The 27,863-nt window shown below is 43.4% G+C and overlaps 1 protein-coding gene across 1 annotated transcript in view; it reads right to left on the reverse strand.

Annotated features, from left to right (window-relative positions):
• Positions 1–27,863, reverse strand: part of sema3h (sema domain, immunoglobulin domain (Ig), short basic domain, secreted, (semaphorin) 3H) — a 128,132-nt gene that overhangs the window by 44,756 nt on the left and 55,513 nt on the right. The window contains exons 3-5 of the mRNA XM_055647751.1: positions 23,669–23,731; positions 21,685–21,804; positions 686–779 (exon numbers count right to left, since the gene is read on the reverse strand). Coding sequence (XP_055503726.1) covers positions 686–779; positions 21,685–21,804; positions 23,669–23,731 — 277 coding nt within the window. The remainder of the gene's footprint in view (positions 1–685; positions 780–21,684; positions 21,805–23,668; positions 23,732–27,863) is intronic.

Below are 27,863 nucleotides of genomic sequence, written 5' to 3' on the forward strand. Positions count from 1 at the left end.
GTGGTGCACAGAGCTGCATGCCATCATTTCCCTTTTGGGCTCTGTATTCAAATTCTAAGCTAAAATTTCCATCTGTCAAACAATCTCAAGTCTGTTTTCTGCAAGAACGAAGGCCAAGTAATCTGGTGATGAATGGGCAATGTCACTCAGAACCTGCAATGATATGTAACATGGGAAAATGGAAAATATCACTGAAGGTCAAAGGGTTGACATCAAACCATATGTTTGCGATGATAAAGGAGCGTTACATTGCACGTGATCTGTCAGTGAATGAAGTGGGAGATCTCAGCTTCTGGCTGGGGTGGTCCGTCACTGTAACCGTGTTCCATTACATGTATGCCTGCACCTTTGTAGAATTATTTTTCGGAACAATCAGTCAGTGTAAGCTGAAATATCAAGGCACTTGATGCTGGCACCGAACAGGCCATGCAATCTCTGATGCTGGCAGCAAACGCACAAAGAAATAGCGCTTTTATACCCAACATGAAGCCATAAAACCCATTAATTGCACAACAATAAAAACAAGATGAGCACTTGTTGGAAGAGCAAAGTGCCGGTTTTAACTGACTTTTCCTATCTGTGGCCACAAAGCTCACCAGCAAAAAACATTCCCAAAATGGCATAGCATCCCACTCACTTTCCATTCCGCCATCCACGTCACTGCTCCCCGTCTATAATTACTCACCAATCATTGCCGAGGCTATTCGCTGCTGAGGGTCGTATGGACACTTTCCTTTGCCGCACTCTGTCTGATCGTGGTACAGCATGAGCTGTTCATCCTGCAGCAGTGGATAAATAGGAGAAGGGACAGAAGAAATGCACAGTCAGACACAAATACCAGCTACTTACGAATCATCAGCCTGCACCCCCTTCCTCCCCTCAGTCCCCAGTCACTCCTAAAGAGATGCAAAAAAGCATCTCTACGTAGTTTGTAGAGAGGATGCAGCTACTAGCTTCATGTAGAGTGCAATGGTTAGAATTGTCTGCAAAAAACAGAGGAAGGACATTCATATCTTGTGAGAATGGAGGAAATTAAATAGTTCCAAGATGCCCATCAATGCTGGACCAAAATTGATGTCAAAACAAGGAAGGGGTTAAATGGTCAAATGCCCAGTAAATGAAGTGGTGACACAGTAGCTCAATGATAGAGTTGCTGTCTTACAGTGCTGGACACCTGGGTTTGATCCAGACTATGGGTGCTGCCTGTACGGAGTATGCATGTTCTCCCTGTGACCATGTGGGTTTCCTCCCGCAATCTACAGTTAAAACTTTTTTAGTTTAGTTTAGAGGAACAGTCCCTTCGCCCCACCGAGTCTGCGCCACCCAGCGATCCCAGCACATTAACACTACCCTACATGCACTAGGTACAATTTTACATTCATACAAAGCCAATCAACCTACAAACCTGCATGTCTTTGGAGTGTGGGAGGAAACCGAAGATCTTGGAGAAAACCCATGCGTTCACGGGGAGAGCATACAAACTCCATACAGACAGCAGCTGTAGTCGGGATCGAACCCAGGTCTCTGGTGCTGCAAGTGTTGTAAGGCAGCAACTCTACTGCTGCGCCACTGTGCTGCCCTAGTTAGCTTTGCTGCTCTCTCCACAGCTGCTGCCTGACCTACTTCGTATTTCAGTTTTTTAAATTCTATTGCACTGAACCACTCTTCTATACACATTTCACCCTGCAGTTAGCGCATTGTTACTTAAGCACCACTCTAATTCTACTCTTTGCTCATCCCTAATACCCTACTTTCCTCTAATTGTGGCTGTCCATTCAGTTTACTGGGCCCTTCTTCATAAGCAAAAAAACAAACTGCCGGGGGAATTCAGCGGGTCAGGCAGTATTTGTGAAAGGAAATAGACAGACATCATTTAGGTTGGGACCCTTCTTTAGACTGATGGAGATGAGGGAAGATAGCTGGTAGAAAGATCACCCAAAATGCATCTGCCCATTTACTTCCACTGATCCAGCAGGCCTAGACGGACAGAGCACAAGTACCCGGTGAAACAGTTGTCAAGTTGTGCTTGGTTTTGCTGATGTAAAGGAGGCCACATCGGGACACTGAATGCAGTGGACAAGTTTAGAGGAGGTGCATGTGAACCCCTGTGTCACCTGGAAGAACTGTTGGGCTCCCTGGATGGATGTGAGGGAGGAGGTATGGTTGGGACTAATAACTGAAAATATATGATTCTGCTAAGCAATGATAGAAACCAAATTGAACTAAAGATAAGATAAAATATATTCGTTCCATTTTAGTATTTTTAGTTCTTTGAATATACTTTGGTGCTAATATTTCCTTCTGAGTATTCTTAACGTTGTGATATCACTCCTATGTAATCTTGGTATACTTTAAGACTTTAAAGATTCTATGTACAGTAAACATATGTCATTGTGTTTGTATTTGAGTGACCTAAAAGACACTTGGAACAGTCATACGATGAGTAAGAGACAGCTCTCACTGGAGAGCAGCGATTTTTGCAGCTTTATGTGCCAGATGGAAAATAAGTCACAGTGACATAAGATGGAACCGAACAGCCTGAGTGTTATTGGCTTTAAAGGTCTTGCCTCAAGGGATTATAAATGTGTGTGTTGTGTGTTATGTCATTGCAGGAGGGCAGCCAACTGTGTTGTGTCAGTGATGCTCTGATCCAGAGTCGTTCATCCATTGCCAAAATGGCAGCTGGCTTGAACTTTGACCCGAGTAGAGTCTAGCAGCTTGTGCGACATTACATAGTGAACCCCAACAGCTTCCTTTGCTGGTTGACAGATTTTCACCGTAGACGCTAAATACCCATTTTACAGGGTGATTGCCAGGTTGGATGTAGAGTGTGCATTTCCTTTTGGGTAAGAATCTAGAACGAAGGGGCTTAGTTTAGTTTTTAGTTTAGAGATACAGCGCAGACGCAGACTCTTCAGCCCACTGAGTGCATGACGACCAGCGATCCCCACACACTTACACTATCCTACACACACACGGGACAACTCACAATTATACTAAACCAATTAAGCGACAAACCTGTATGTCTTTGGGATGTGGGAGGAAACCGGAGCACCCAGAGAAAACCCACACATGTCATGGGGAGAACTTATAAACTCCATACAGACAAGCACCCATTGTCAGGATCGAACCCGGGTCTCGGACAGCATGATTGTATAAAAACAGGGGTCACTCACTTCAGCAAAAGATTAGATGACATTTATTTTCCTGCCGTATCTTTGGAACCTTTTTCCTCAAAGGCTGGCAGAAGCAGAGTCTTCCAATATTCTTAAGTTAGAGATGGGTAGATTCCTGGTAAGCACAGGTTAAAGGATACCGAGGGAATATGGAGCTGAGGTTATAACGAGATCACCCGTGATTTTATTAAATGAGGAAGCGGGGTCAAAGGGCCGAGTGACTGGCCCTAATTTGTTGCTTCAAGAGATCCATCATTGTACCAGTGCCTAAGAATGCCTCTCCAGCCTGCTTGAATGACTGCCGACCGGTGGCCCTCACCTCAGTAATCATGAAATGCTTCGAGAGGCTGATCAAGAACTACATCTGTGCCTTCCTCCCTCGCACCATGCAGTTCGAATACCATTCAAACAGATCCACGGATGATGCAGTCTCCCAGATTTTGCACATCACTCTCTCTCACCTTGACAGCCAGAAGGGAGGCTAAGAGGACATGACTTCAGAATTAAGGGACAGAAGTTTAGGGGTAATATGAGGGGGAACTTCTTTACGCAGAGAGTAGTGGCGGTGTGGAATGAGCTCCCAGTGGAAGTGGTGGAGGCAGGTTCATTGGTATCATTTAAAAATAAATTGGATAGGCATATGGATGAGAAGGGAATGAAGGGTTATGGTACGAGTGCAGGCAGGTGGGACTAAAGGGGAAAAAAATTTGTTCGGCATGGACTTGTAGGGCCGAGATGGCCTGTTTCCGTGCTGTAATTGTTATATGGTTATATGGTTAAGTATGGATGCTGTTCATTGATTTCAGTTCAGCTTTCAACACCATAGTCCCCACCAGACCTGCTGAGAAGCTGCTAGAACTGGGACTGAGTGCCAGTTCCAGCAGCTCTGGAATTAGCACTCCCCTGTGTGCCTGGGTCCTGGACTTTCTCACCGCCAGGCCCCAGGTGGTCAAGATGGCGAGACATACCTCCAACCCCCTCACCCTGAACACAGGATCCCCCCAGGGGTGCGTCCTCAGCCCCCTACAGTACTCCCTGTACACACATGAGTGTCTGGCCAGGTTCAGCTCCAACTCCATCATCAAATTTGCCAATGACAATGTGGTGGTGGGCCTGATCTCCGATAACAATGAGAAGGCCTACCTTTTCATGTCTCTTGTTTCCCTCTCCCCGACTCTTTGTCCGAAGAAGGGTCTTGGCCCGAAACGTCACCTATTCCTTTTCTCCAGAGATGCTGCTTGACCCGCTGAGTTACTCCTTCCAGCATTTTGTGTCTATCTTCAGTATAAACCAGCATTCGCAGTTCCTTCCTGCACAGTTTAACTTTCATAATGCTTAACTATATTTGATTTGAACAAATTCATGTTTGCAATTTCTTTTCTTGATAGCCTGAGATTTATGTTCAAGTGCCTGGAGGAATGGTTTATTTTGTTGCAGAGGTGAGAGCATAAAGTGTTGTTTCTCTGACTTCAATTTATTTAAGCAGGAAAGCAGATTATGTATTTACTAGTTTGCATGAGTCATGATGGTATTTTGTAAATGTAACCAGATGAATCCAGTTCTGCCTCTTAGTCTGAATTGCACAAGTGTCCGAGGTTTAGATTTGCAGAAAAATACAGTACCAGCAATTATTGGCTATTTCCAGGACAAATTGCCAAAGTTTGCTGCCATTAATCAGCCTTTATTACCATGCAGGAGGTCGGTGGTAAACAGGTCGATTTTGCTGGTTGTTTGATATGCAGTTTAGTCTGAGTGTGGTGCTTGATTGTATGCTTTACAAAACTGTTTTCAAGAACGTTGGTAAAACCCACAATCTTGTGTGGAAAGAAATCCACCAAAAAAAATCCTACTCAAATAAACTTGCTGTGGCATGTCCTCGTTTATTCTTTCAGGCTGCATAATATATACGGAGTCATATTGAAGATGTAAAATATCGATAATGGATGTTATTTTACAGGGTAATGTTTTGAGGATTTATTCCATCAACACTGAGTAACACTGAAGGGCATGAAGTAGAAGGAATGTATCTAGGTTCGACACATTCTAGAAGTCTCGCTTGTGAACAGCATATTTGATACAGCGAGTGTAACAACACATATCTGGAACATAGAACAGTACAACATAGGAAAAGGCCCTTCAGCTCACAATGGCCATGCTGAACAGAATGGCATGTTATACTTGTTGGCACAGTGGCGCAGGAGTAGAGTTGCTACCATACAGTGCCAGAGACCTGGGTTCGATCTTTCAGAGCTGTGGACTTGAACGCCAAGATCCCCCCTACACATTAATGTTGTTAAAGGTCTTTCCATTAACTGTGTACTTTCCCTTCACATTTAACCTCCCAAAGTGGATCACTGTGGCTTCTCTGCCCATTTCTGTCGCTGATCTATCTGCTGTACACTTTTGATAGCCATTAGTACTGTACATAACATCACCAATTTTGGTGTAGTCTGCGAATTTATCCATCTACATTCACACCAAGTGTTGTATGTACAGCACAAACAATAGGTCATAGCACAGATTGCTGCACAACTCCAATGGCCAGAAACCTCCAGCCAGGATAACAAACTTCCACCACAACTGTTTTTTTATTTAAAGAGTTAGCCAGTACTGCATCCAAATAACCAAATCTCTGTGAATCCCATGCATCTTAATCTGCTGGATCAGCCTGCAATAATGGACTTTATCAAATGCCTTAAGGGCCTGTCCCACTTGGCCGTCATTTGGGTGTAATTTACGTGACATTGTTTACGCGTCACGACGCACGGCGCGCGTCATGACACACACGTGATGCGCACATGGTGCGCGATGACATAGGCAGTGACGCACGGCATCGCAGGATTTTGTGATGTACAAAATCTTTGCGCACCATTTGTGTGCCGCGCAGTGGGACAGGCCCTTAAATTGTAAACAACATCCACTGCCCTACCCTCAGCAACCATCCTCAAAGACTCAATCATGTTTGTAAGACAGGACCTGCCATTGACAAAGTCATGCTAATTGTCCTTAATTCGTTAATTTTTCTTCCAAATGCAAACAGATTCTATCCCAAAGATTCTTCTCCAACAGTTCCAAGATTTCTTTAACCCATAGTTCCTTTAGACGTTCCTTTAGATGTACAGCATGGAAACAGGCCCATCAGCCCACCGTGTCCACGCAGACCAGTGATCACTCTGTACACCAGCACTATCCTACACATTAAGGACCATTTACAATTTTTACCAAAGACAATTAACCTACAAGCACGTACGTGTTTGGAGTGTAGGAGGAAACCAGAGCACCCGGAGAAACCCCACGTGGTCACAGGGAAAACGTACAAACTCCATACAGACAACACCTGAAGTCAGGACCAAACCCGGGTTTCTGGCGTTGTAAGGCAGCAACTTTACAGCTGCCCCACTGTGCCGCCCCCAACTCCTGACCGCAGTCCAATATGGTCTGGTCCTCTTGTACCCCCTGAACCTACAATATGTGGGTATTTCCGCTGTGGTCTTGGAGAGAATGGCTTGGTAGATTATTTTACAAATAGTGGTTTGCCTCAATAGATTTCCTCATTAGATGCTCCTTAGGAGACCCAGTGGCCCAATAAGTAGAGCTGCCGTCTCATAGCACTGGAGACCCGGGTTCAATCCTGGCTTCATGCGCTGTCTGTGTGAAGTTTGTGCCTTATCCCTGTCACTGTGTGGATTTCCTCCTTGAGCACAAAGATGTGTAGGTTGGTAAGTTGATTTGTCACTGTAAATTGTGCCGAGTGTGTAGGTAAGCGGTAACAATGGGTGGGGATGGTGTTGGTGAGAATATGGGGAGACTAAAACATTGCTTTAATGTAGGATCAGTGTGAAAAGTTCATTGATGGTCGGTGTGAATATGGTGAGTTGAGGGGCCTGTTTCCCCACTGAATTGCAGCCAGGGTCAATGCCCAAGGAGTAGCTCTATTGCTGGGGCTCCTACTGATTGATCTCAACAGATTCGATGGATAAGCTACTCCAGCAGTGCATTTGCACCATCCTTGAATTTATGGGAGCAGGGCATCTCCCAGTGTGTCCTCACTGGCTTGCACAGCTCGATGTGTTTTTATGCCGACAGTTTCTTCAAAGTGAGTGCAGTGGGACAACGGATTCAAGGCTACGGTGAAACCTATGATCTCTCACCTGAACCATTCATCATCAAGAAAGGAACCGGCAGGAAATGCAAAGAGAATTAGGTACAGAAAGATAACTAAAAAGAGGAAAAGGAATACAGAGAGGAAAAAAAAGAATAAAAAACTGGAAGAAATTGAATTCTGAATGTTAGAAACCTTTAGGAACAACAATTTACCATCTGTTGGAATGAGATTTGTGAATCTCAATTGTTCCCTAAATGTATTTTCGTGGTAGTGCATGAACCCAAATCTCAAAATGAAATTGGACATTAGCTTTAATTGTTGATCCTCTCCTTCTGCAGGGAATTGAGTTTGTTTGAATAGTTGAGATTTCTTGGAACTCCCAGAGGTTGATGGTGAGCTAATATTGAAAAACTGCAAATCATCCAGCAAACCGTGCTGACGTACAACCTCATGATATATCACCCTTTCATCACAAATTGCTGAACAAATTATACAACCACAACAGAATACACAGTAAATCATTTTTCTTTCAAGGAAAGAGCTTTTTAAAAAAGAAATTCGATTTGTTTCACTTTTTTTCCCATATGGTGTCCTTTCCAATAAGTTTTTATCTACAGAAAAGTAAATAAGGGACCCCAAAATACACCTTACACAATCTTCACCCTGACTGACTAGTTCATAAGTAATAGGAGCAGAATTAGGCCAATCGGCCCATCGAGTCTACTGCCTTCTCCCCATACGCATTGACACCCTTATTAATCAAGAATGTATCCATCTCCATTTTAACCATGAGATATTGAAATCTCAGTGGGAATTCCAGTGGACTTTCACCATTCTTTCTCTACCCCTTGCCACTAGCTCCTCACCAACCTTTGAGAGCTTCTGCGAAGACCCTTTCTAGTTGATGTCAACATCAGGAGATATTGCGTCACTCAGGGAACTTTCAAACATAAACCTTTGCAAATGTTAATAGAAAACAGATGTAAAGATGAAACGTGAAGAAAACTCAATCTGCAGTATTAAATGTTTCCATAGAACGTACATGCTTTTGTTATATTGTTTTCAGAATTTAACGAGATAATGTTGGATTTTGAAGCAGGTGCCTTGCATTAAAAATCATTTTGAAGTAATATTAAAAACAAATAAATGTTCAACCCAATTGAATATACCAGATGTGGTGAATAATAGGTAAAATATATTATTTCTTAAACTGTTATTCCAAACCTACATATAAACTTAAAATCTCCTCAGAGTTCCTGAGCCAGCCTTTCTCAATCTGTTTACCCAACCAGGAAGATAAACCAATGCCAAATATCCTCCCTGCAGATTTATATGCACATGAGTTATTGGTGAGAATTTAATTAAAGTACTGGAGTTTTTGAATTGTCTTGGCTCATTTGAAATACCTACATTCTTCATTTATATTGAAAAGGAGAGGATGGATCCCATTAATACCTCATCCACCCTGAGGAAGGATTGTGTTTTGGAATTATTTAATATCCCTATCATCTGCCACATAATCGTTTCTTCAGCCTGAAGTGTTGTTCCAGTCAATAGATATACTGGAGCTCTGGCAATCCAGCTGTAATATATCCAAACAAATGGGAGCAGACATGCTGTATCACTCATTAGGATCACTAATCACTCACTTTGGCTGAAAGGGGTATTTTCAGAATGTGGCCCTCAACACAAAAGCAACCGTATATGTTTGAATTCATTTTCATAGAAACCTAGAAACGTAGAAAATAGGTGCAGGAGGAGGTCATTTGGCCCTTCGAGCCTGCACCGCCATTCATTGTGATCATGGCTGATCATCCACAATCAATAGCCCGTGCCTGCCTTCTCCCCATATCCCTTGAGTCCGCTAGCACCCAGAGCTTTATCTAACTATTTTCAGTCTGTGCGACTCTTGGTGATTGTAAATGTCATTTCTAAAGCTTTGCCAATCCATTCTAATGGAAAGGAAATGTTTGTTGAATATTGGTGTTTTGAATTCCCTCGAATAAAACGAATCCTAACCTTTTCCTTGGTGATGTTTAGTCTCTGCTCCGCTTCAGTAAACTGATCAGAATATCAGGGATTCCAACTTTAATTCAAAATATAGCTTAGGAGAAGGGTTGATCATTATAAAGAAATCTTAACACATTTGACCATGAAAGAAAGGCAGCAGCATAGAAATTCTACGAACAATCAGCACAAGGTGGATAATGCTGGTGGCTGAGCAGCTCATTGATTAGTTAGTGAGGGGCACAGCATGTGGCTGGATCATATTGATCATCAGGTTTCTCATCATCTAAATTGTGTTGGGTACAGGGCGGTTCTTTGACCAACCTGAGGTGGTGGCATGGTGACGCAGCAGGGGAGTAGTATTCTTACAGTGCCAGTGACCCGGGTTCGACCCTGACTATGTCTTCTGTCTGTACAGAGTTTGCGCATTCCCCCTGTGATTTTCTCCGGGTGCTCCAGTTTCCTCCCACACTAAAGACATACAGGTTTGTAGGTTAATCGACTTCTGGAAACTGTAAGTTGTCCCTGGTGTGTAGGATAGTGCTAGGGTACAGGGTGTTTGCTGGCTGGCGTGGATTCCTTGGGCGGAAGGCCATGTTTCCACACTGTATCTAAACACTAACATATGGCACATTAGATAGAACAAGTTTCCTGAAACCTTGGCTACAATCTGTTTCTCATCTCACATTATAATATCTCTTCTTCAATTGAGATAATATGAAGACGCATCGCCTTCGGACTTGACTCCATCTGAGAAAGGAGAATGAGCCAAAAAAAAAGAACTCAATGGGAACCAACGCGGCCAATTCCAGGCCGTTGCATTCGGAGGAATCCAGATGTAACTGGTAGGCGGCGCGACTCTGGTCAGCAGCGGCCTCTGCAGCCTGTCCGCGTTTTTATTATTTTTTGTCTATGTTTATATGTAGTTTTTGTTATTTTTTGTTGGGGTGTGTGTGTGGGAGGGAGGGGGAAACTTTTAAATCTCTCCCTGCACTGGAGACCCGACCTTTTCTTGTCGGGTCTCAGTTGTCGTTGGGGCCGCAACGAGGAGCGGCCTCCAACAGAAGAAGACCGGGGACTCTGGTGCCGACTCACCTGACCGTCGCGGAGCTGGCCGAGTCCAGAGCGGGTGGAGCGGTGGTGGAGCGCGCTGCTGCTGCTGCTGCTGCTGATGCGGAGGCTGCTACTGCGGGTCTGCGGACGGCGGCACCGGGAGCCCGCGGGTCCCTGGAGGGAGACCGCTTGTCAGGGCTCTCGCAACGGCGACTTCTGCCGCCCGAGTTGCGGGGTCGAAGAGCTCCTGGAGCGGGGCCTACATCACTGCCCCGCGCGGCTTGGAATGGCCGCGGGACTCTGCGAGCGCACGCCGGGGGCTCTAACACCAAGACCCGGTGTGCGACCTCGCACCACCCGGCGTGGCTTTAATGGCCGCGGGACAATCGCCATCGCCAGCCGGGGGCTTTGACTTTGACTCTGACATGGGGGGGGGGGGAGAGTGCAGTGGAGAGATAAGTTTTTTTTGGCCTTCCATCACAGCAATGTGATGGATGTTTATGTAAAATGTAAATTATGTTGTGTCTGGGGTCTATTTGTGTGTAATGTATGGCTGCAGAAACGGCATTTCGTTTGGACCTCCAGGGGTCCAAATGACAATTAAATTGACTATTGACTATTGAAACAACTGGAAAGGATTGACTCAGTGTTGCAATCTAAAGGAAGGTTACTTATTTGTTTATTCATTCTTTGTTCATGAATCTGAGCTCTGGGGCAAGGCTGGCATTTATAACCCAGTACTAACTATCCTTGAATTGCGCTGGTGAATTTTAGGGGCATTTAAGTGTCAGCCGTGCAACAGTTTTATCCCTGTACTGATGAAATGAACACACAACATTAGGTAACCTATCAGGCCACACGAAGGACCTTGATCATGTCTAACCCGATTATCCTTTTCACATCTGAAAGCATTTAACAAATTGCAAATTAACTTTTGCATTTGTTTTGGCCCTTTGACGTAGTAAATTACACTAGAGCACATCATTGAATCATTATGGGACATTAAACTATGTAACGAGATACTAGAAATTAAAACAATATGCCAGCCTGGAGTGAAAAACAGAATTAACGTTTCAGATCGAGTTTTGAAGTTCTGATGAAAGGGCACCTTGTAAAAAATTGACCATTTTGATATCCACAGATGCTGTTGGATGCCCCCAGTGACTGCTGTTTTAAGTCGACAGATTCCTGTTAGATGATATTGTACAATGCTTCATTGATGCAATATAATGAAAAATAGCATTTGTAATGAAATCCGTGCGGTTCCCGGAAGTTGCAGGTGGTTGCCGGAGGTTGCAGGTAGTGGAAGCAGGTAGGGAGACTGACAAAAACCTCCGGGAACTGCACGGAAACCTTGGGTGGGGCGCAAAGTCTCCAGAGGTTTCCGTTCAGGTTTCCTAAGTGGGACAGGGGCTTAAGACAGAAAGGAAATTCACAAAATCCAGGTTGCCTTGTGCATTCGACCTCAATCCAAGCAGTTGGCAGAGAGAAGGCAGTTCTCTCAGTTTTATCATTATTACTTTGATTGTGCAATTTTACTCTGTGTAAAGGGTGCCAAAGTGGTGTCGATGGTAGAGCAGCTGCCTTGATAAGCCAGTGACCCAGGTTCGATCCTGACCTCGGATGCTGTCCCTCCACCTGTGCCTCCGCCAGCCCCCCGGTCGGCTGACTTCCGCACGCGGTCCGGCTGGGTTGTGCGCCCGCCGGTGCGTTCCGTGCCTCGGGTTCTGGGGGGGGGGGGGGGTCCTGTGGCGGCTCCCAAGGGTCGGGCCATCCTAACTATCAAACCCCTCGGCACGGGATTGGTTCATTGCGGAGGCGGCCCTTAACCAGAGGGTTTAAAGGCAAGGGTTTGGGTGCCATATTTCTCTCGTGGACTTCCCTACAACCTGGAAGAACATAAATAAAGATGCCTCCCGAAATACCTGGCTCCTCGCTTTCATTTCGGGACCTACGCACCACATGTGTAAAATATTTCTTACATAAAGGTTACCAGAAAGGTGTTGCTTGGTTCATGGCAATTCTTGGGTGTAGTAAATGCTAAATCTATTCAGCTCTCTCTTACATCTTTGGGACACATGGTTATTGCTGTCCTTCCCTTTTCTCACTAGCCCTGATACAGAGTGAAGCAGCTGAGGCATTCACTATCTGCCCACAATCCCAGGCTGGGACAGTTAGGTTGTGGAAGGTTTCAGGCTTCCAAGATGGCAATGGTGGCTGTAGTGAATCGATAGACCCAGAACCGTCCAAGTGTTTGGGACCTCAGCAGAATGCCCAGACCCCTCCTCATTTTCCCCATTGTGACTCATGAGGAATTGCTTTCAATGCAATTGGGCAGCACGGTGATGCAAGCGGTAGAGTTGCTGCCAGTATGAAGTTTGTACATTCTCCCCACGACCAGCGTGGGATTTCTCCGGGTGTTCTGGTCCCCCCCCACTCTCCAAAGATGTCCATGTTTGCAGGCTCATTGGTTTGGTAAATTTGTAAATTGTCCCGTGTGTGTGTAGGATAGTGCATGTGTACGGGGATCGGTGATCGGTGCGGACTCGGTGGGTCGAAGGATCTGTTTCCATGCTGTATCTCTAAACTAAACTGATAAACTAAACGGATGGTCTCCAAAAGTGAGCAGCAGCTGAAATGCCTCCCTAACGCTAATGTAGCCTCTCACTCACGATAGAGCCGACATGTTGACAAGTTAAGCCTTCGCTTCAGGGTGTAATGAATTCCAGAACTTACCAGCAGTTGACACGTTGTCAGCTGGGATGGACGCTACTGGTGGTTTTGAGTTTCGTCTATCCATACATGACAGGGTCAGCAAGAGCTAATTCACAAGTCGTATAACCTGGCCCCCAATCACTTGCAGTTGGAGTGGGGGAGGAGTAATGCTTACAGGATTGCTGCAACCTGTGCTTGTCAGCTCAAAAAGACGTAATTAATTGATCAGAAACTTTCCCACAGTCTTTGTCCATGTTAAGACAAAGAATCAGTACAATCTGAGCCATGAACTACAACGGAGTGGCTTAATCTTTATTGGCATCTGGTATCCTTATAAGTCCAATCATGCTGCACACTGTCAAGCACAGGCACCCTTTGTGTCTGTATTATCGGTGGATACATTAGTCTGAAAGCCTGCACCAATATTCATTTCCATCATTGCTGATTGATTAACTCACCATGCTTGTATACCCCAATTCCCTTGTCAAACAAAGATTTGATTGGCCAATTTGCCTCACCCACAGCAACCTTGTGGGGAAGCCTTCTTCTCTCAGGGAGTCCTGCAGGATCAAGGATCATTTACTCCCACTGGTTTCATGCGTTCTGAGGTGGCTAATAATGACAATGGAGCATAGAATACGGTAGAGAAACAGGCCCATCGCACATGATGATTGTGCCGGCCATGATGCCAAATTAAACTAATCCCTTCTGCCTGCATGTGATCCATATGCCTGAATGTCAGAGATGGTGAGCTCCTTTTGGCATATATGTGAAGGGCTTCCATTCGCTCCTGAAGCATAGTCACAAAGTTCTTAATATCAGGAATGTTCCTCCTCGACCTTGAGAGGCTAATGGATTGGAGATCCCCAGGAGTTGGTGAAGATGATGCATTATTTCGAGGAAGCTTTCAGTTATAGGGTCATAAAACATTATCATACAGTGTGGAAGCAGGCCCTTCGGCACAACTTGTCCACACTGACCAACATGTCCCACCTACACAAATCCAACCAGTCTGCGTTTGGCCCATGTCCTTCTAAACCTATTCTATCTTTGAATCTTTTCCTGGAAATCTGTCTGTTTGGCGAATGTATTGCCAAGGGGCAGGAAAATGACACAACCTGCCCAATGTTGTCAACTAAATGGGTCAGACATGGGATGTTGGCCAGAGCAAGGACACCAATGTTGGTTCATTTGCAGTACCAGTGAATTTGGAGGCTTCTGTAAAGAGAGCATTGGCGGTGTTCTTCTGCTGTGGGAACGTGGAGGTGGTAATGAGGTGGATGAAAGAATCCCACATGTACTTCCAACAAAACTGCACATATGCAACATATTATCAGCTTCACGTTTAGCTCGACATCTGCTCACCTTGACTCACAGCCAGCAGTTACCAGAAATGCTATATGACCATCTGAAAACCAGAAGGTTGAATTAAGTGAGTGTCAGCTATCCTATCCAGAGTCATTCAATATACACAGTATCAGATTAGAGAGCTGCACCTTCCCTCTCGGAATAAGCCTCCTGGAGCTTATCTTTTTTTTGAAATCTTTTTTTGGTAATTTTCTCTCCTCCACCCCAAAACCAAATGTACGTCTTTGGAGTGTGGGAACAAACCGGAACACCCAGAGAAAACCCACGCAGTTCACGGGGAGAAGGTACAAACTCCATACAAACAGCACCCGTAGTCAGGATCGAACCCTGGTCTCTGGCACATTAAGGCAGCAACTCTACCGCTGCGCCACCGTGCTGCCCCATATGCACGACTCTGGATAAAATGTAGGGGTGGGAGATAAGGTTCTTCAGCCGCAGTTGCACTACACAGATTGTAGATTGAATGTACTGTCTGAGTCAATGATCCTAGAAACTGTTTATTACTCAGTACCTCTTGGGCTCATCGCCTTCCTGGGATGTGGTGTTAGCAGCTTCGAGACTAATCCATCATTCGACAAGCACTGATAACAGATTACATCAATGGCACCTCTGGAAGGAAGGCTGCTCCTTAGTTGAATGTCACTTGACAAATATCAATGATCACAACACTGATTACAGAAATCGACCCGTTGCAGGCTTCAGCGGCAATTTTAGGAGCGAGGTAGGATGCCAGGGTGACGAATAGCAGAGACAGATAACAAATTATGGTTAAGTAGTGGTCAGTGCATAGGTTAATGGACAGGGTGATAGTTGAGCATGGGTTGAGATAATGCAAACAGCGGATTGGAGACTTAAATGGACAGTAAGTAAAATAACTAAAGCAGATCACTTCAATGATTTCAATCCACTATTTAACTGCGAACACGCAATCTGGTTTTTGCTGCCCCTTCCTTGCATTTTATTCAAATTCTGAATTCTTACTCGGTGTAGAAAACAAACTGGAGTCAGAAGTGTCTCTTAAATAATGCACCGAGATTCTAAATAATGTCATCTGTGCTATTGCATTCTCTGAGAATGTTATTGTATTTTTGACCTATAGTGTCACTGCACTCTGATAAACTTAATTTTTACTCTGACAATTTTACTAACATAATTGATGTAACCTGACAAAACTTAAAATTTACTCTGACATAGAGTATGACTGTAATCTGATACAATAATCATGTCCTGAGAATTTATGGTGCCCTAATATACAGTGCTACTGATCCCTGGTACACAGTATAACATGCTGCATTATATACAGTTGCAATAACCTGACATACAGTGGTATTGTTACCTGACTTATATGGTGCCCTGACATACAGTATTATTACACCCTTCATTCCACTACGTGCTAAGTTACTATTATATGGAGGTTTAAGAAAGAACTGCAGATGCTGGAAAAATCGAAGGTGGACAAAAATGCTGGAGAAACTCAGCGGGTGAGGCAGCATCTATGGAGCGAAGGAATAGGCGACGTTTTGGGTCGAGACCCTTCTATGGAGGTTGTCATTTTGTGCCCTTTTTCCTCAATTTTTTCGGCAACTATTTTTAAAGTATTGCTTGATGACGTTAATTCTGAACATTCTTTTACTAGAAGCACATTATCTGAATTAGTTTTTAAAGTATAGTTCTGTGCTTGATGACTCATTTAATTCTGAACATTCTTTGAAAGTATAGAAGCAACTCTGATTATTACTTCAATGAATTAGTAGAATTAATCAGGAAGGCTAAACCCTACTTTTCGCTCCTTGCTAATGCCAGAACTAATATTGCTTGTAAAATTCACCCATCTGTAAGATAGAATCATCAATGTCAGAGTTTCCACCCATATATCTCTCTATCCTGGCTGGAAACAACAATCTTCCCAATGCCATTAGAGCACTAATTGAACAGAAAGGGGCTTTTGAGACTGTGAGAGGGAAAGATAAAGCAAGCAAGAGAAAGAGAGTGTGTGAAAGAGAGAATGAGGGAGAAAGAGGGAGAATGTTTGTGTGAGAGTGATGATGAGAGTGAGAGTGTGAGAGGGTGAGAGTGATGGTGAGTGTGAGAGAGGAACTGAGCAAGAGAATGCTGAGGGAAAGTGAGAGAGAGATAAAAAGGAGTGAGGCTGCATGAGAGAAAAAAAATGAAAGAGCGAGGGACAGAGAGAGGAAGAGAAAGTGAGCAGAGAAATCCAAAATAAATCTTTGCAGACCTCCCAGATTGTCACTGGACAGTAAAAACTCCAGTGACCGACTCCCACGATAAACAGCATAAATCTCTGGGATGCTCACCATCAGGAAGGTCTTAGAGCAGGTCGTAGATTAGGACTGATCCATGATCTAACAGAACCATGGTGATGATGTAATGGTTTTCTAAAGGACTGGGAAGATAGATGTTGTTATAGCATGAGCTTCAGCAGCTGCAGCTTTTATCTTTCCACCCCCACCTCCCCTCCAAACAGAGACACTAGTAAATCCAAATGCTTGCAGATACTTAAAGGACAATCTTCCAAATGTTTGCAACTTCTAATTGAGAATCTCTGCACCAAACAAAACTTAACACTGACTCACAAAGGATATTTGCAGGTGGTCAAAATCTTTAAGCGGCAGAGAGATATAAAGAGCAAATTCTAAAACTCAGGACTTCTGCAGCAAATAGTGTTGTTTTAAGTATCAAAAATATTCTAGAAGTCAAAAATAAGATGACCGTAAAGAATCTAATAGACTGAAAACTAATCAACTCCTGAGTTGAGGTAGCCTTAGAAAAAGTGAATGCATTCGTTTTCATTTTCTAAAATGTCATAGATTGTGGGGTAGTTGTTGCTGATGGCAGGATAGAAAATGTAATCCTATTGTTTAATAAAGGAAAAACAAAAGTGGGAACCACCAGAATGGTGAGCCTAACATCAGTGGTTGGGAAAATGTTTGTCTCTTATCAAGGATATGATAACATAGCACTTTGAAAATATTAAAGGGATTTGCCAAAGTCAACATGGATTTATATACGGGAAGTCATGTTTGATAAACCTTTGTTTGAGGATGTGATTGGCAGATAAAGAAGAACTCATGGCATAGAGTGATACAGCATGGAAACAGGGTCTTCGGCCCAATTTGCCCACACCAACCAACATGCCCCAGCTGCACTAATCCCACCTGCCTGTTTTTTGGACCATATCCCTCCAAACCTATTCTACATAGAGATTAGGAGTAAATGGTTCAAATTCAGGATGCAGACAGTGACCAGTGGGTTTTCCAGGAATCTACTAACAACATGTACTGATGATTGGGATTTGGAATATTTCCAAATTTGCTGACCCAAAACCGGGTGAGATTTTGAGCTGTGATGAAGATGAGACGAGGCTTAGTTTAGTTTATTGTCACAGGCACTAAAGTACAGTGAAAAGCTTTTGTTGCGTGCTATCCAGTCAGCAGAAAGACAATATATGATTACAATCGAGCCATTTACAGTGTATGGATACATGATAAGGGAATAACATTTAGTTCGACAAATTGAATCATTCAGTGCGTGCAGAATAACTGTAGTTATTCATATTGCTACGAAAAGCAGGATATTACTTAATTGGTGCTTGATTATGAAATGGTCTTGGACGATGGGATTTGAGTGACCTTTTACACTGATCACTGAAAGCAAATAAGCAGTGCAGCAAGCAGTTAAGGTGGCAAATAAACTGATGGCTTTAATTGCAAGAGGTCTTGAGTACAGGAACAAGCATGTTTGCGGCAATTACACAAGGCCTTGGTGAGATCAAACTTAAAGTACTATGTACCTTTTTTGGTCTCATCTAAAAATTTGGATACATTTCCAGAGGGAGTGCAACAAAGGATCACCAGACTGATTCCTAAAATGGCTAAACTGTTTTATGTTGGCAGATTAATTCACTTGGGCGTGCATTCACTCGAGTTTAGAACAATGAGAGGTTATCATTGGAATATACCAAGTTTTGATGATGGTAGGTAGGCTATATGGAGGGAGGGTGCTTTCCCTGGCTGAGGGTCTGGAGCCCTGGGTTACAGTCACAGGAACAGGGTAAGACGGGCAGAATCGAGTATGTGAAATGTCTTCATACAGAGGGTGGTGAACTCGTAGAATTCTCTACCAGGAAGACCATGGTGGCCATTGCTGTATATAGTTAAGATGATGGGTAAATTTTAACTTCTAATTCAATGGGCAGAGAGGAGAAATTTGGCTATAAGATAGAAGATCAGCTGTGATTGTATTAAAAGGCAAGAAGGCTCGAAGGGCTCCCCTGCTCCTATTGTCTGTTTCTACATTACTTTCTAATGTTTGTACAGATGTAAGGGGAGGAAAAAGGATGGGGAGAATGGTGTCAGGTAATGTCAGGCATGCCCCAACCCTCAAATGACTGGTTAGGCAGGAGACTGTTCAGTTTTCCACATTGTTCAGCTTGCCATCTTTTGTTGCAACAATTGTGCAATTAATTTATCTATCTAACGCAATCGTGTCTTTCCTTTCCTGCACAGGAACAGCAGTAGACCATTCGGCCCCATCACGGCTCCTCTCCCGTTAGAACTGATATGTTACCAACTCCATTTGTCTGTCTTTGGCTCCATACCCACGACAATAAAAATCTTCCCACTTCAATATTCCAATTGACCACCATCCCAAGTATCTCTTTATGTTTAAGAACCAGTATTCCCCACTTCATGTACAAAAGCAAGGTTTATGGTTTTATTCCAGAGTAGCCCAGGATGAATTGTAAAATTCAGATCTACAACATGGGTAATTATTTCTTAGCTTTGCACAGAAGGTTCCTCCAAACCATACAATACATCTCTTTCTCTCTCTAGCTTTGAAGGTTTTCAGAACGTCATTAAGAACTTATTCCATCTGGAATGCCCTGAAGGGTGTAGAGGCAATGACAGGAGGGCCTGACCTACAGGGTGGTACAGGGGGCCAGGGGGGTGGGTGGGGATAAAAAATCCAAGCTGAATGTTTCCATTGACTGGTCTACAGGGTGTGGCTGCTTGCCACGCAGATTCACTTTCTGCTAATGAGAGTGTACGCTCATTACAAATAACCATTGCCAGCCACAGCATTCAGTTCATGGTAAGAAGGAGCAAAATCCCCCATTCTATCCAATCAATCACAACTTGATGAAAATGAATCAACATTTGAACTTGTGCGTTAGGTGGCCGGGTGATGATGCAGCCTGTAGCAGCACAGAGGTCATAAGTGATAGGAGCAGAATTACGCAATTCAGTTCATCACGTCTACTTCGCCATGCAATCATGGTTGATCTATGCCTCCCTCCTAACCCCATTCTCTCCTGCCTTTTCCCCAAAACTCCTGACACCCGTAATAATCAAGAATCTATCTATTTCTGCCTTAAAAATATTCATAGACTTGGCCTCCGCAGCCTTCTGTGGCAAAGAATTCCATCGATTCACCACCCCCAGACAGAAGAAATTCCCCTTCATCTCCTTCCAAAAAGGAACATTCTTTAATTCTGAAGCCATGACTTCTAGTACTAGACTCTCCCACTAGTGTAAACATCCTCTCCACATCCACTCTATCCAAGCCTTTCACTATCTGGTACGTTTCAATGACGTTCCCCCTCATTCTTCTAAACCCCTGTGAGTACAGTGCCGTCAAACGCTCACTCATTCCTGGGATCATTTTTGTAAACCTCATCCTTTATAATGGTCTCTAAAATCTTACAACCATTGGTATATTATTGGCACGTGTACCAAGGTACTGTGAAAATCTTTGGCCGTGTGCTATTCAGTCAGCGGAAAGACAATACGTGATTACATTCGAGCCATGTAGTGTATAGATACATGAAAAGGGAATAACTTTTAGTGCAAGGTAAAGCCAGCAAAGTCCGATCAAGGATAGTCTGAGGATCACCAATGAGGTAGATAGTAGTTCAGGACTGCTCTCTGGTTGTGGTAAGATGATTCAGTAGCCTGAGGATACCAATTACTTCGCTTGGCCGGGCCGACCCTGCAATGCCACCAGGGGCCTTCATGACAAAGTTGAGAACTCTAACTTTATCATGCATCTGTACACTGTGGATGGCTCGATTATAATCTTTCCGCTGACTGGTTAGCACGCAACAAAAGCTTTTCATTGTACCGTGGTACATGTGACAATAAACTAATGACTAATAACAACTTTCAGTCTTGAATCATGAAAAATGGCACCAAAATATAGCAACTTGTAAACTGTCTAATTTTATATACTGTACTATCCCTCTCAACATAACTATTATTGTGCTTATCTATGCAAAAAAGGAACTTCACTGTTCCTCAGTACATGTGACAATAAAGTACCATTGAACCCATGAGAAAGGAGCAGGATCGGGAGCTCAAACCTTCAACCCCCCTCCATCATTTGATTAAGATCACCGCTGCTCTAATTCAACCACTTTCCCAGCCACTCCAATAACCAGTCACTTTGATGCTAATCAAGAATCTATGTGTCTTAGAAATAAGCAAAGATTCTTCTTCCTCTGTCCCTGGTGGAAGAGAGTTAAAAAAATGGGAGAAAAAAAAATCCGAATCTCTGTCTTAAATGGTCATCTCCTTTTTAAACAGTGACTCATAGTTCCAGGTTCTCCCACAAGAGGAGACATCCTCTCTACATCCACAACTGTCAAGACCTCTGAGAATCTTACATATTTCAATTAATTCCTCTCTCACTCTTCGGATGTCCAGTTGCCACAAGCAAGTTGGAGAATAGAGAAGCGAATAGAGATACAAAGGACTGCAGATGCTGTCATCTGTATTCAAAAAACAAGGTATTGGAAGAAATCAGCGGGTGAGGCAGCATCACTCTGCCTCCACAGATGCTGCCTGACCCATATCAGATGATAGTTTAACAAACCTTATCGTATTTGATTTGGTTTTATCTTAGTTTTACTCAATATCATGTGTTATGGATCATCTCATTAGTTTGTGACCATGTCAAAAGTAAACAAGTATAGTGGATGAGGAGGGGGGTGGTGAGGGAATAGTATTTATCCCTTAGATTAAATCCATTCCCATGTTCTTGAATTAGACATTGGTAACTTTTTAGTAGAACATTCAATTCCCATTGGTACCAAGTGGACCTTCTTTTGAAAGGGATACATTCAACCTATTCCAGGTCAGAAATCGTCTGAACCCGGGTCTATCAGGTGGAATTGGGCAGTGTGACTTTCCACCAGTGACTGAGCCACACGGTCAATGAATGAGATGCACCTCTTGTACTCACTCTGTTGAATATGGACGTGTCGACATAAGCACAGCGTGGGTGGAAAGCTCCCGTACCACAAACATACAGATGGGTTTGGTTGTAGAAGTGGAGAATCCTCAGGAAGTTAGCACAGTCCATCTGCAAAGAAATCATTATTGTTCAGTTATTTTATTTTGTTGGAATACAGAATGGAAACATGTCCTTCAGCTTATTGAGTCCACACTGACTGTTGATCACCCGTTTACACTAGCTCTATGTATCCCACATTCGCATCTACTCACAATTTACCTAAAAATCCCCATGTCTTTGTGGCGTGATAGGGTGATGGGGGGGGGGGGGGGGGGGGGGGGGGGGGTGGAGAGGGGGGGTAGGGGGGGTAACTGGAGCACCAGGAGGAGGTCTCAGAGAGAACGTACAAACTCCACACAGATAGCAACTGAGATCATGATCCAACCCGGGACTGTGGGGGAGAAACTCCACCGGCTGTGCCACTGTGCCATCTCTTTTTCCCATCTTCCATTACTGTTTGTCATTGGCTGTAAAACGAAAGGTGCTGCACAGATCCAAGTCATTCCTTTACCATAACAAAGTTGGTTTTGTTTAATTTTGCTGTAACCGCAGAAGATTACTGTTTCACCCTCATGACCTCTCGGTCTCCTACATCAGCCTTCATTAAAAAGACTCAGATTGACTCAGTGGTGCTGAAATTCCTGCTACTTCTAACTACTACTTTAAAGACAAGGTGTTTCCCCAGGAGGTTCATCACTATTCTGGTTTTATAAACTCATGGAGACAGTTTAGTTTAGTTTACAGATACAGGGACAATTTACAATTTGTTATTGTAGACAATTAACCTACAAGCCTGTACATCTTCGGAGTGTGGGAGGTAACCGGAGCACCCGGGGAAAACCCACGTGGTCACAGGAACAAACTCTCTACAGACAACACTCGTAGTGAAGATCAAACCGGGTCTCTTGCCCTGTAAGGCAGCAACTCCACCGCTCCGCCACCGTGCCACCCCCAGTTGCAGAATGGAGGCAGGGGAGATAGTCATTGCTTAATCTGTCAAACATTATTCAATGGTGGGAATGAGAATTCACAATTAATTCAGGAGAGAATTGTTTCCCTTCTCAAAATGAAAGTGGCAGTACGTTAGCAGAGCTGTGTTACTCCTTCCCACTCATTTAAGATGAAATCATTATTGGGAATATTCTTTTACATTAGCTTAAAGATATAGGCCCTTCTGTCCGTCGAGTCCATGCTGACCATCAATTGCCCATTCACATTAGTTCTACGTTATCCCATTTTCACATCCACTCCCTAACACACAAGGGGCAATTCACAGAGGCCAATTAAATTACAAACCCGCATGTCTTTGGGTTGTGGGAGGAAACCGGAGCATCCAGAGGAAACCCACATGGTAACAAGGAGAACGTGCAAACTCCACACAGACAGCACCTGAGGATTGAACCCAGGTCTCTGGCACCGTAAGGCAGCAGCTCTACCAGCTGCACAACTGTGCCACCCAAGCACACTTTGAACACAATCTGTACGACGGCTGGAACAATTGCAACTTGAAGTATGAAACTCTTGCAGTTTAACAATTCCCAAAGCCCCAGCCAGTCGGCTGACCAGGAAACTGGAGTCACTGGTGGAGATGGAGCATTCACCTGAAATGGCAGCAGACTGAAAGAGTCCGAATCGACAGTGAGAGTTCACCAAATAAAACCCAGGCCTATCATCTGCTGCCAAATGAGCCTGAAAAAGAATGATGTGCCATTCCTCAGTCTCTCAACCTCATATTCAAACAAAAAATTCTCCTTCAATACCTAACTGGAGTGCTGACAATTTCTGCTGCCAATAAAGATTTAATATGGGCATTTTTACCGTATATTTATTCTGCTAGGTTTTATCTCATCTATTGTCATTAAATTTAATTGATGTAAGCATACATTAAATTTACATTTACATTTGTGTATCACTCTGATTTTTAAATACTTACATCAGGGTCCTTCCCAGCCATTTTGCACTCGTTTATTCGCTCGGGCGCAGCTGGCCAGTGTAACTTGGGAGGGAAATACAAGATACATTAATAGAAGAAAGGCGGGTTTGGTATTTCATTCATTATGTCAGCATCATACAGCACAGAAACAGGCCCTTTGACCCAATATGCCCAAATGACCATCAAGATTCAAGTGTTCATCTAGAAACGTTGTTAATGCTGTAATAATACTGCTCCCACGCCACCAACCCAAATAGTGCATTCATACTAATCGTCTCTTCCTAACCTTCAGTTCATGCCCATGGCATCTGGTTTTAGACATCTGTGGCATGGGGATAAAGTTTTTTTTTCTCACTCTTTAGAAATCTAGGTCCTGATAATAATCAGATCCCCCTCTAGCTGGCTCCAATGATATCTGGACTCCCTCGTCCAGAGAACAAAATCGATATGTTTTTAAAAAGTGATATTATGCAGCTGTTATATAGCCAGGAAAATCAGTGCCTTTTGCAGAGGAAAATGGCCCATCATAAACGTTGTACGAGCCATCCACCAGTGTGAGTGGCTCTCAACTATGCTCTAAATGGGCTATCAAGCCACACGTTATGTGTTTTGCTCTGGAGAATATGTTCATCTGTTGTGTGTTTTCAATCAACGAACTAAAATCAGAAAGGTTAACAGCAGTTGAACTGATTTCACCAACTATCCCTTAAACCTCCAACTTCACCTTCCTGACTCTTCCTCCCTTTCTCCCTGATCATCTTGCTTTCTAATTGCATTCCTTGTGCGTTGATGTTTTTCACTTCCTCTTGTGGTACCTGACCCTGGGCAAACCAATGACACTGGCAACCACTCCCATGAACTACTAACCCCAGCTTTAAGACCAACCCCACCACTTGTTCTCTATTTATCATTACTATATGTATACGGTTTATCCTGTGAGATTCATGTGAACAAGGAATTTTATTGCACCCTGTGATGTATGGCAACAAACTAATCTAAATCTGAATCATGGCTATCTATCACCTGTCTGCCTTATTGCATCTACCTACATGTAAACAGCACGTTTAGTCTACCTGCAGGTAGACTGCTTGCTGCATTTATTTTATGTTATTGCATTAACTGGAAAGACCCCCAGGCATTTAATCAGATCAAACCAACAGAGACAGTGATGGTGCTGGAACATGGAATGCATGGAATGAGTGGGCATGTGATTAAGATATCTGTGGTTCAGATTTAGCAGTACAAACATATTCCAGCATTGTACTGATAATGTCAACAACCCCTATCCAGCACCTCTATCTTATTCTTTGCATCTCTGCCTTGTCATGTCAGGCAAACCCATTTACATTATACATCAGATATTACACTCTGGCCATTCAAGGAGATGTTGGATTGTGAATCAGCTGATTGGATTTTAATTGGAAATGTGAAAGGAGGAGAAACTCAGCAACTCAGGCAGAATCTGTGGAAACACAAAGATAAGTGAAGACAAAGACAATGATTCAAGTCAAGACCCTTCACCAGAACCACAGAGGTGAGAAAACAAATCTGTTTTAAGTTAAAGAGAAGTGGAAATAAATAAAGTGAAAGATGGGGTGAAAACCCCGCAAGTTTTTGGATCCACCTAGTAAATAAGATGAATGGAGCATGAGAGAACTGGAGAAAAAGACAAGATGCCGGAACCATGAGATGCAGAACCAAACAGATGCTGTAAATCGGAAATAAAAGGAAAAGTTGGAAATAACATCTTACAACAGAACTAGCTGGTTCTGCCATAAACGGGAAAAACTGGTTATCTGAAATTGTTGAATTAATTGTATCCCAAGCCTTGAAGCAGGCCTGAATGGAAGCTGAGGTGCTGTTCCTTGAGCTTCCCTCAGGCTTCACGGGAATAGTGTAGGAGGCCATTGACAGAGAAATCAAGAGTGGAAGTGGAATAAAAAATTAAAGTGACAGGCTTCCAGAACTTTGGGTCACCCTGGTGAAATGAACGGAGATGTTCTTCAAAGTGATCACTCAACCTCCATTTGTTTCTCCAATGTAGAGGATACAACATCATTTATTTCAGCTTTCCAGCATCTATTGTGCTGCATCTCACACTTCCAACATGTTTGTGTGTGTTTTTCTCTCTAAATGACCCTCATTTAACTATTAACCAGGGAGTGCCAAATGTGTTGTTTTATCTGGATGACCTTGATCTCCAATCTGTCTTTCATTTTGTTCTTCACATTCTACAACATTCCCCCCCACCTCCCCACAAATTAAAAACATTTGTTTTCTCACTTTTCCAGTTCCACCCTTCTTCGGACTGATATTAATGTTCACTGCCAATGACCAACTTTTTCGCATTGCTAACTGTGACTTTGATGGAATGGGGAATGGTTGAGGAATAGCTCGATAGCCCATTTCAGACCACAGCTGAGAGCCACTCACATTTGTGGACAGCTCAAGCAATATTTATGATAGGTCATTTTCCCCTGCAATGTGTATTGTACAGCAAGGCAATGAGGTTACATTTGTGGATCACTGGGATTTCTTTTCATATTCATTCCTGGGATATAGGTATGGCATGCTAGCCAGCATTTATTGACCATCTTTAATCTTCCTTAAGAAAGTGGTATTCAATCTTTTTGAACTACCATTGCCTCTGTGTAAAGATCTTCCGAAGTGTAATTGGAAAAGAAGTCTGTGATTTTGACCACAAAACAATGATTATGGAAATAGCTCCTACTTAATGCAGTTTATGATTTGGTGGGGAAGACTGCAGTGTTCTCTTGCACCCGCCGCCCTAGTTCTTCCAGGTGGTGGAATGTACATGTTCAAGAAGTACCAAAGAAGAAACCTCGACAATGCCATGCAATGCAGGTGGTGCACACTGAAACCACGGCCCGTAAGTGAACTGGCAGCTGATGCGTAAAACAAACACATACTTTGTTCAAGGTAATGTGGAACTATGAGTGTTGCTGGTGATTTTATCACCAGGTCAGTGAAGAGTATTCCATATATCTGAAATGTGCCTTGCAAATGGTGGAAACGTTTTGTGAAGTAACTTGTCACATCATACCTAGCCTTGAGCTTGTACATCTAGCCATGGTATTTATGGGTTTGGATCATTCCAATTTCTGAGGAAAGCTGTCCTGCAGAATGGCTATCGTGAAGGATTTGGTGAGAGTTGCTAAAGGTTGTTAGAGAATGTTAACCATTTGTGTGGCCTTTCCAAGCCTGATTGTTGGGCCACGTGTGGTTACAGATTGGATCCTAGTTTGAAGCTTCAAATGGATTTGAGCACCGTGCAATCAGCAGCAAACATCCCAGCTTCTAATCTCATGGCAGACGGAAGATCATTGATAAGATAGCCGTTTTCAACATCTTGGGTGTGGAATAAATATTACCGAGGAGACCGGGAGAATGCCATTACATATCAATGCGCAATGGGATATTTTCTTAATCAGGACAAACAACATCTTAGTTAAATTTCTCTTCCCCAATTTGTGCTTAAAATTTATGAATTTAGAGCCCTGTTGAGCAGGACCTCAATTTATATTGACCTGATTCAAAGCATGCATGCCGACAAGTGAACCAAGGAAAACAACTAATGGCTGTACAGAATTAAGATATTGGGCAGAACAGTTCACCTTCCCATAACATTTCAAGGATCTCTCCAAGATCAGATTGGAGAATTAAATGTAAGTATTTCCTTGATATGTGGACACAGTGCTTTCCCCGAGGCAGATTTTCTGACAACAACTTGTTGGCCGGGTGGGCGGAGAAATGGTTGATGGAATTTATTACAGAGAAGTGGGAGGTGTTGCATTTTGGGACGTCGAACAAGGGCAGGACCTACACAATAAATGGTAGGCCTCTGGGTAGTGTTGTTGGGCAGAGTGATCTAGGAGTACAGGTGCATGGTTCCTTGAAGGTCGAGTCGCAGGTAGATAAGGTGGTTAAAAAGGCTTTTAGCACTTTGGCCTTCATCAATCAGAGTATTGAGTATAGAAGTTGGGAGGTCATGTTGCAGTTGTATAAGACGTTGGTGAGACTGTATTTAGAATATTGTGTTCAGTTCTGGGCACCATGTTATAAGAAAGATTTTGTCAAGCTCGAAAGGGTTCAGAAAAGATTTACAAGGATGTTGCCAGAACTAGAGGGTGTGAGCTATAGGGAGTAGGCTGGGTCTCTATTCCATGGAGCGCAG

This window comes from Leucoraja erinacea, chromosome 16 (genome assembly GCF_028641065.1).
Source record: "Leucoraja erinacea ecotype New England chromosome 16, Leri_hhj_1, whole genome shotgun sequence".
NCBI classification, from domain to species: domain Eukaryota; kingdom Metazoa; phylum Chordata; class Chondrichthyes; order Rajiformes; family Rajidae; genus Leucoraja; species Leucoraja erinaceus.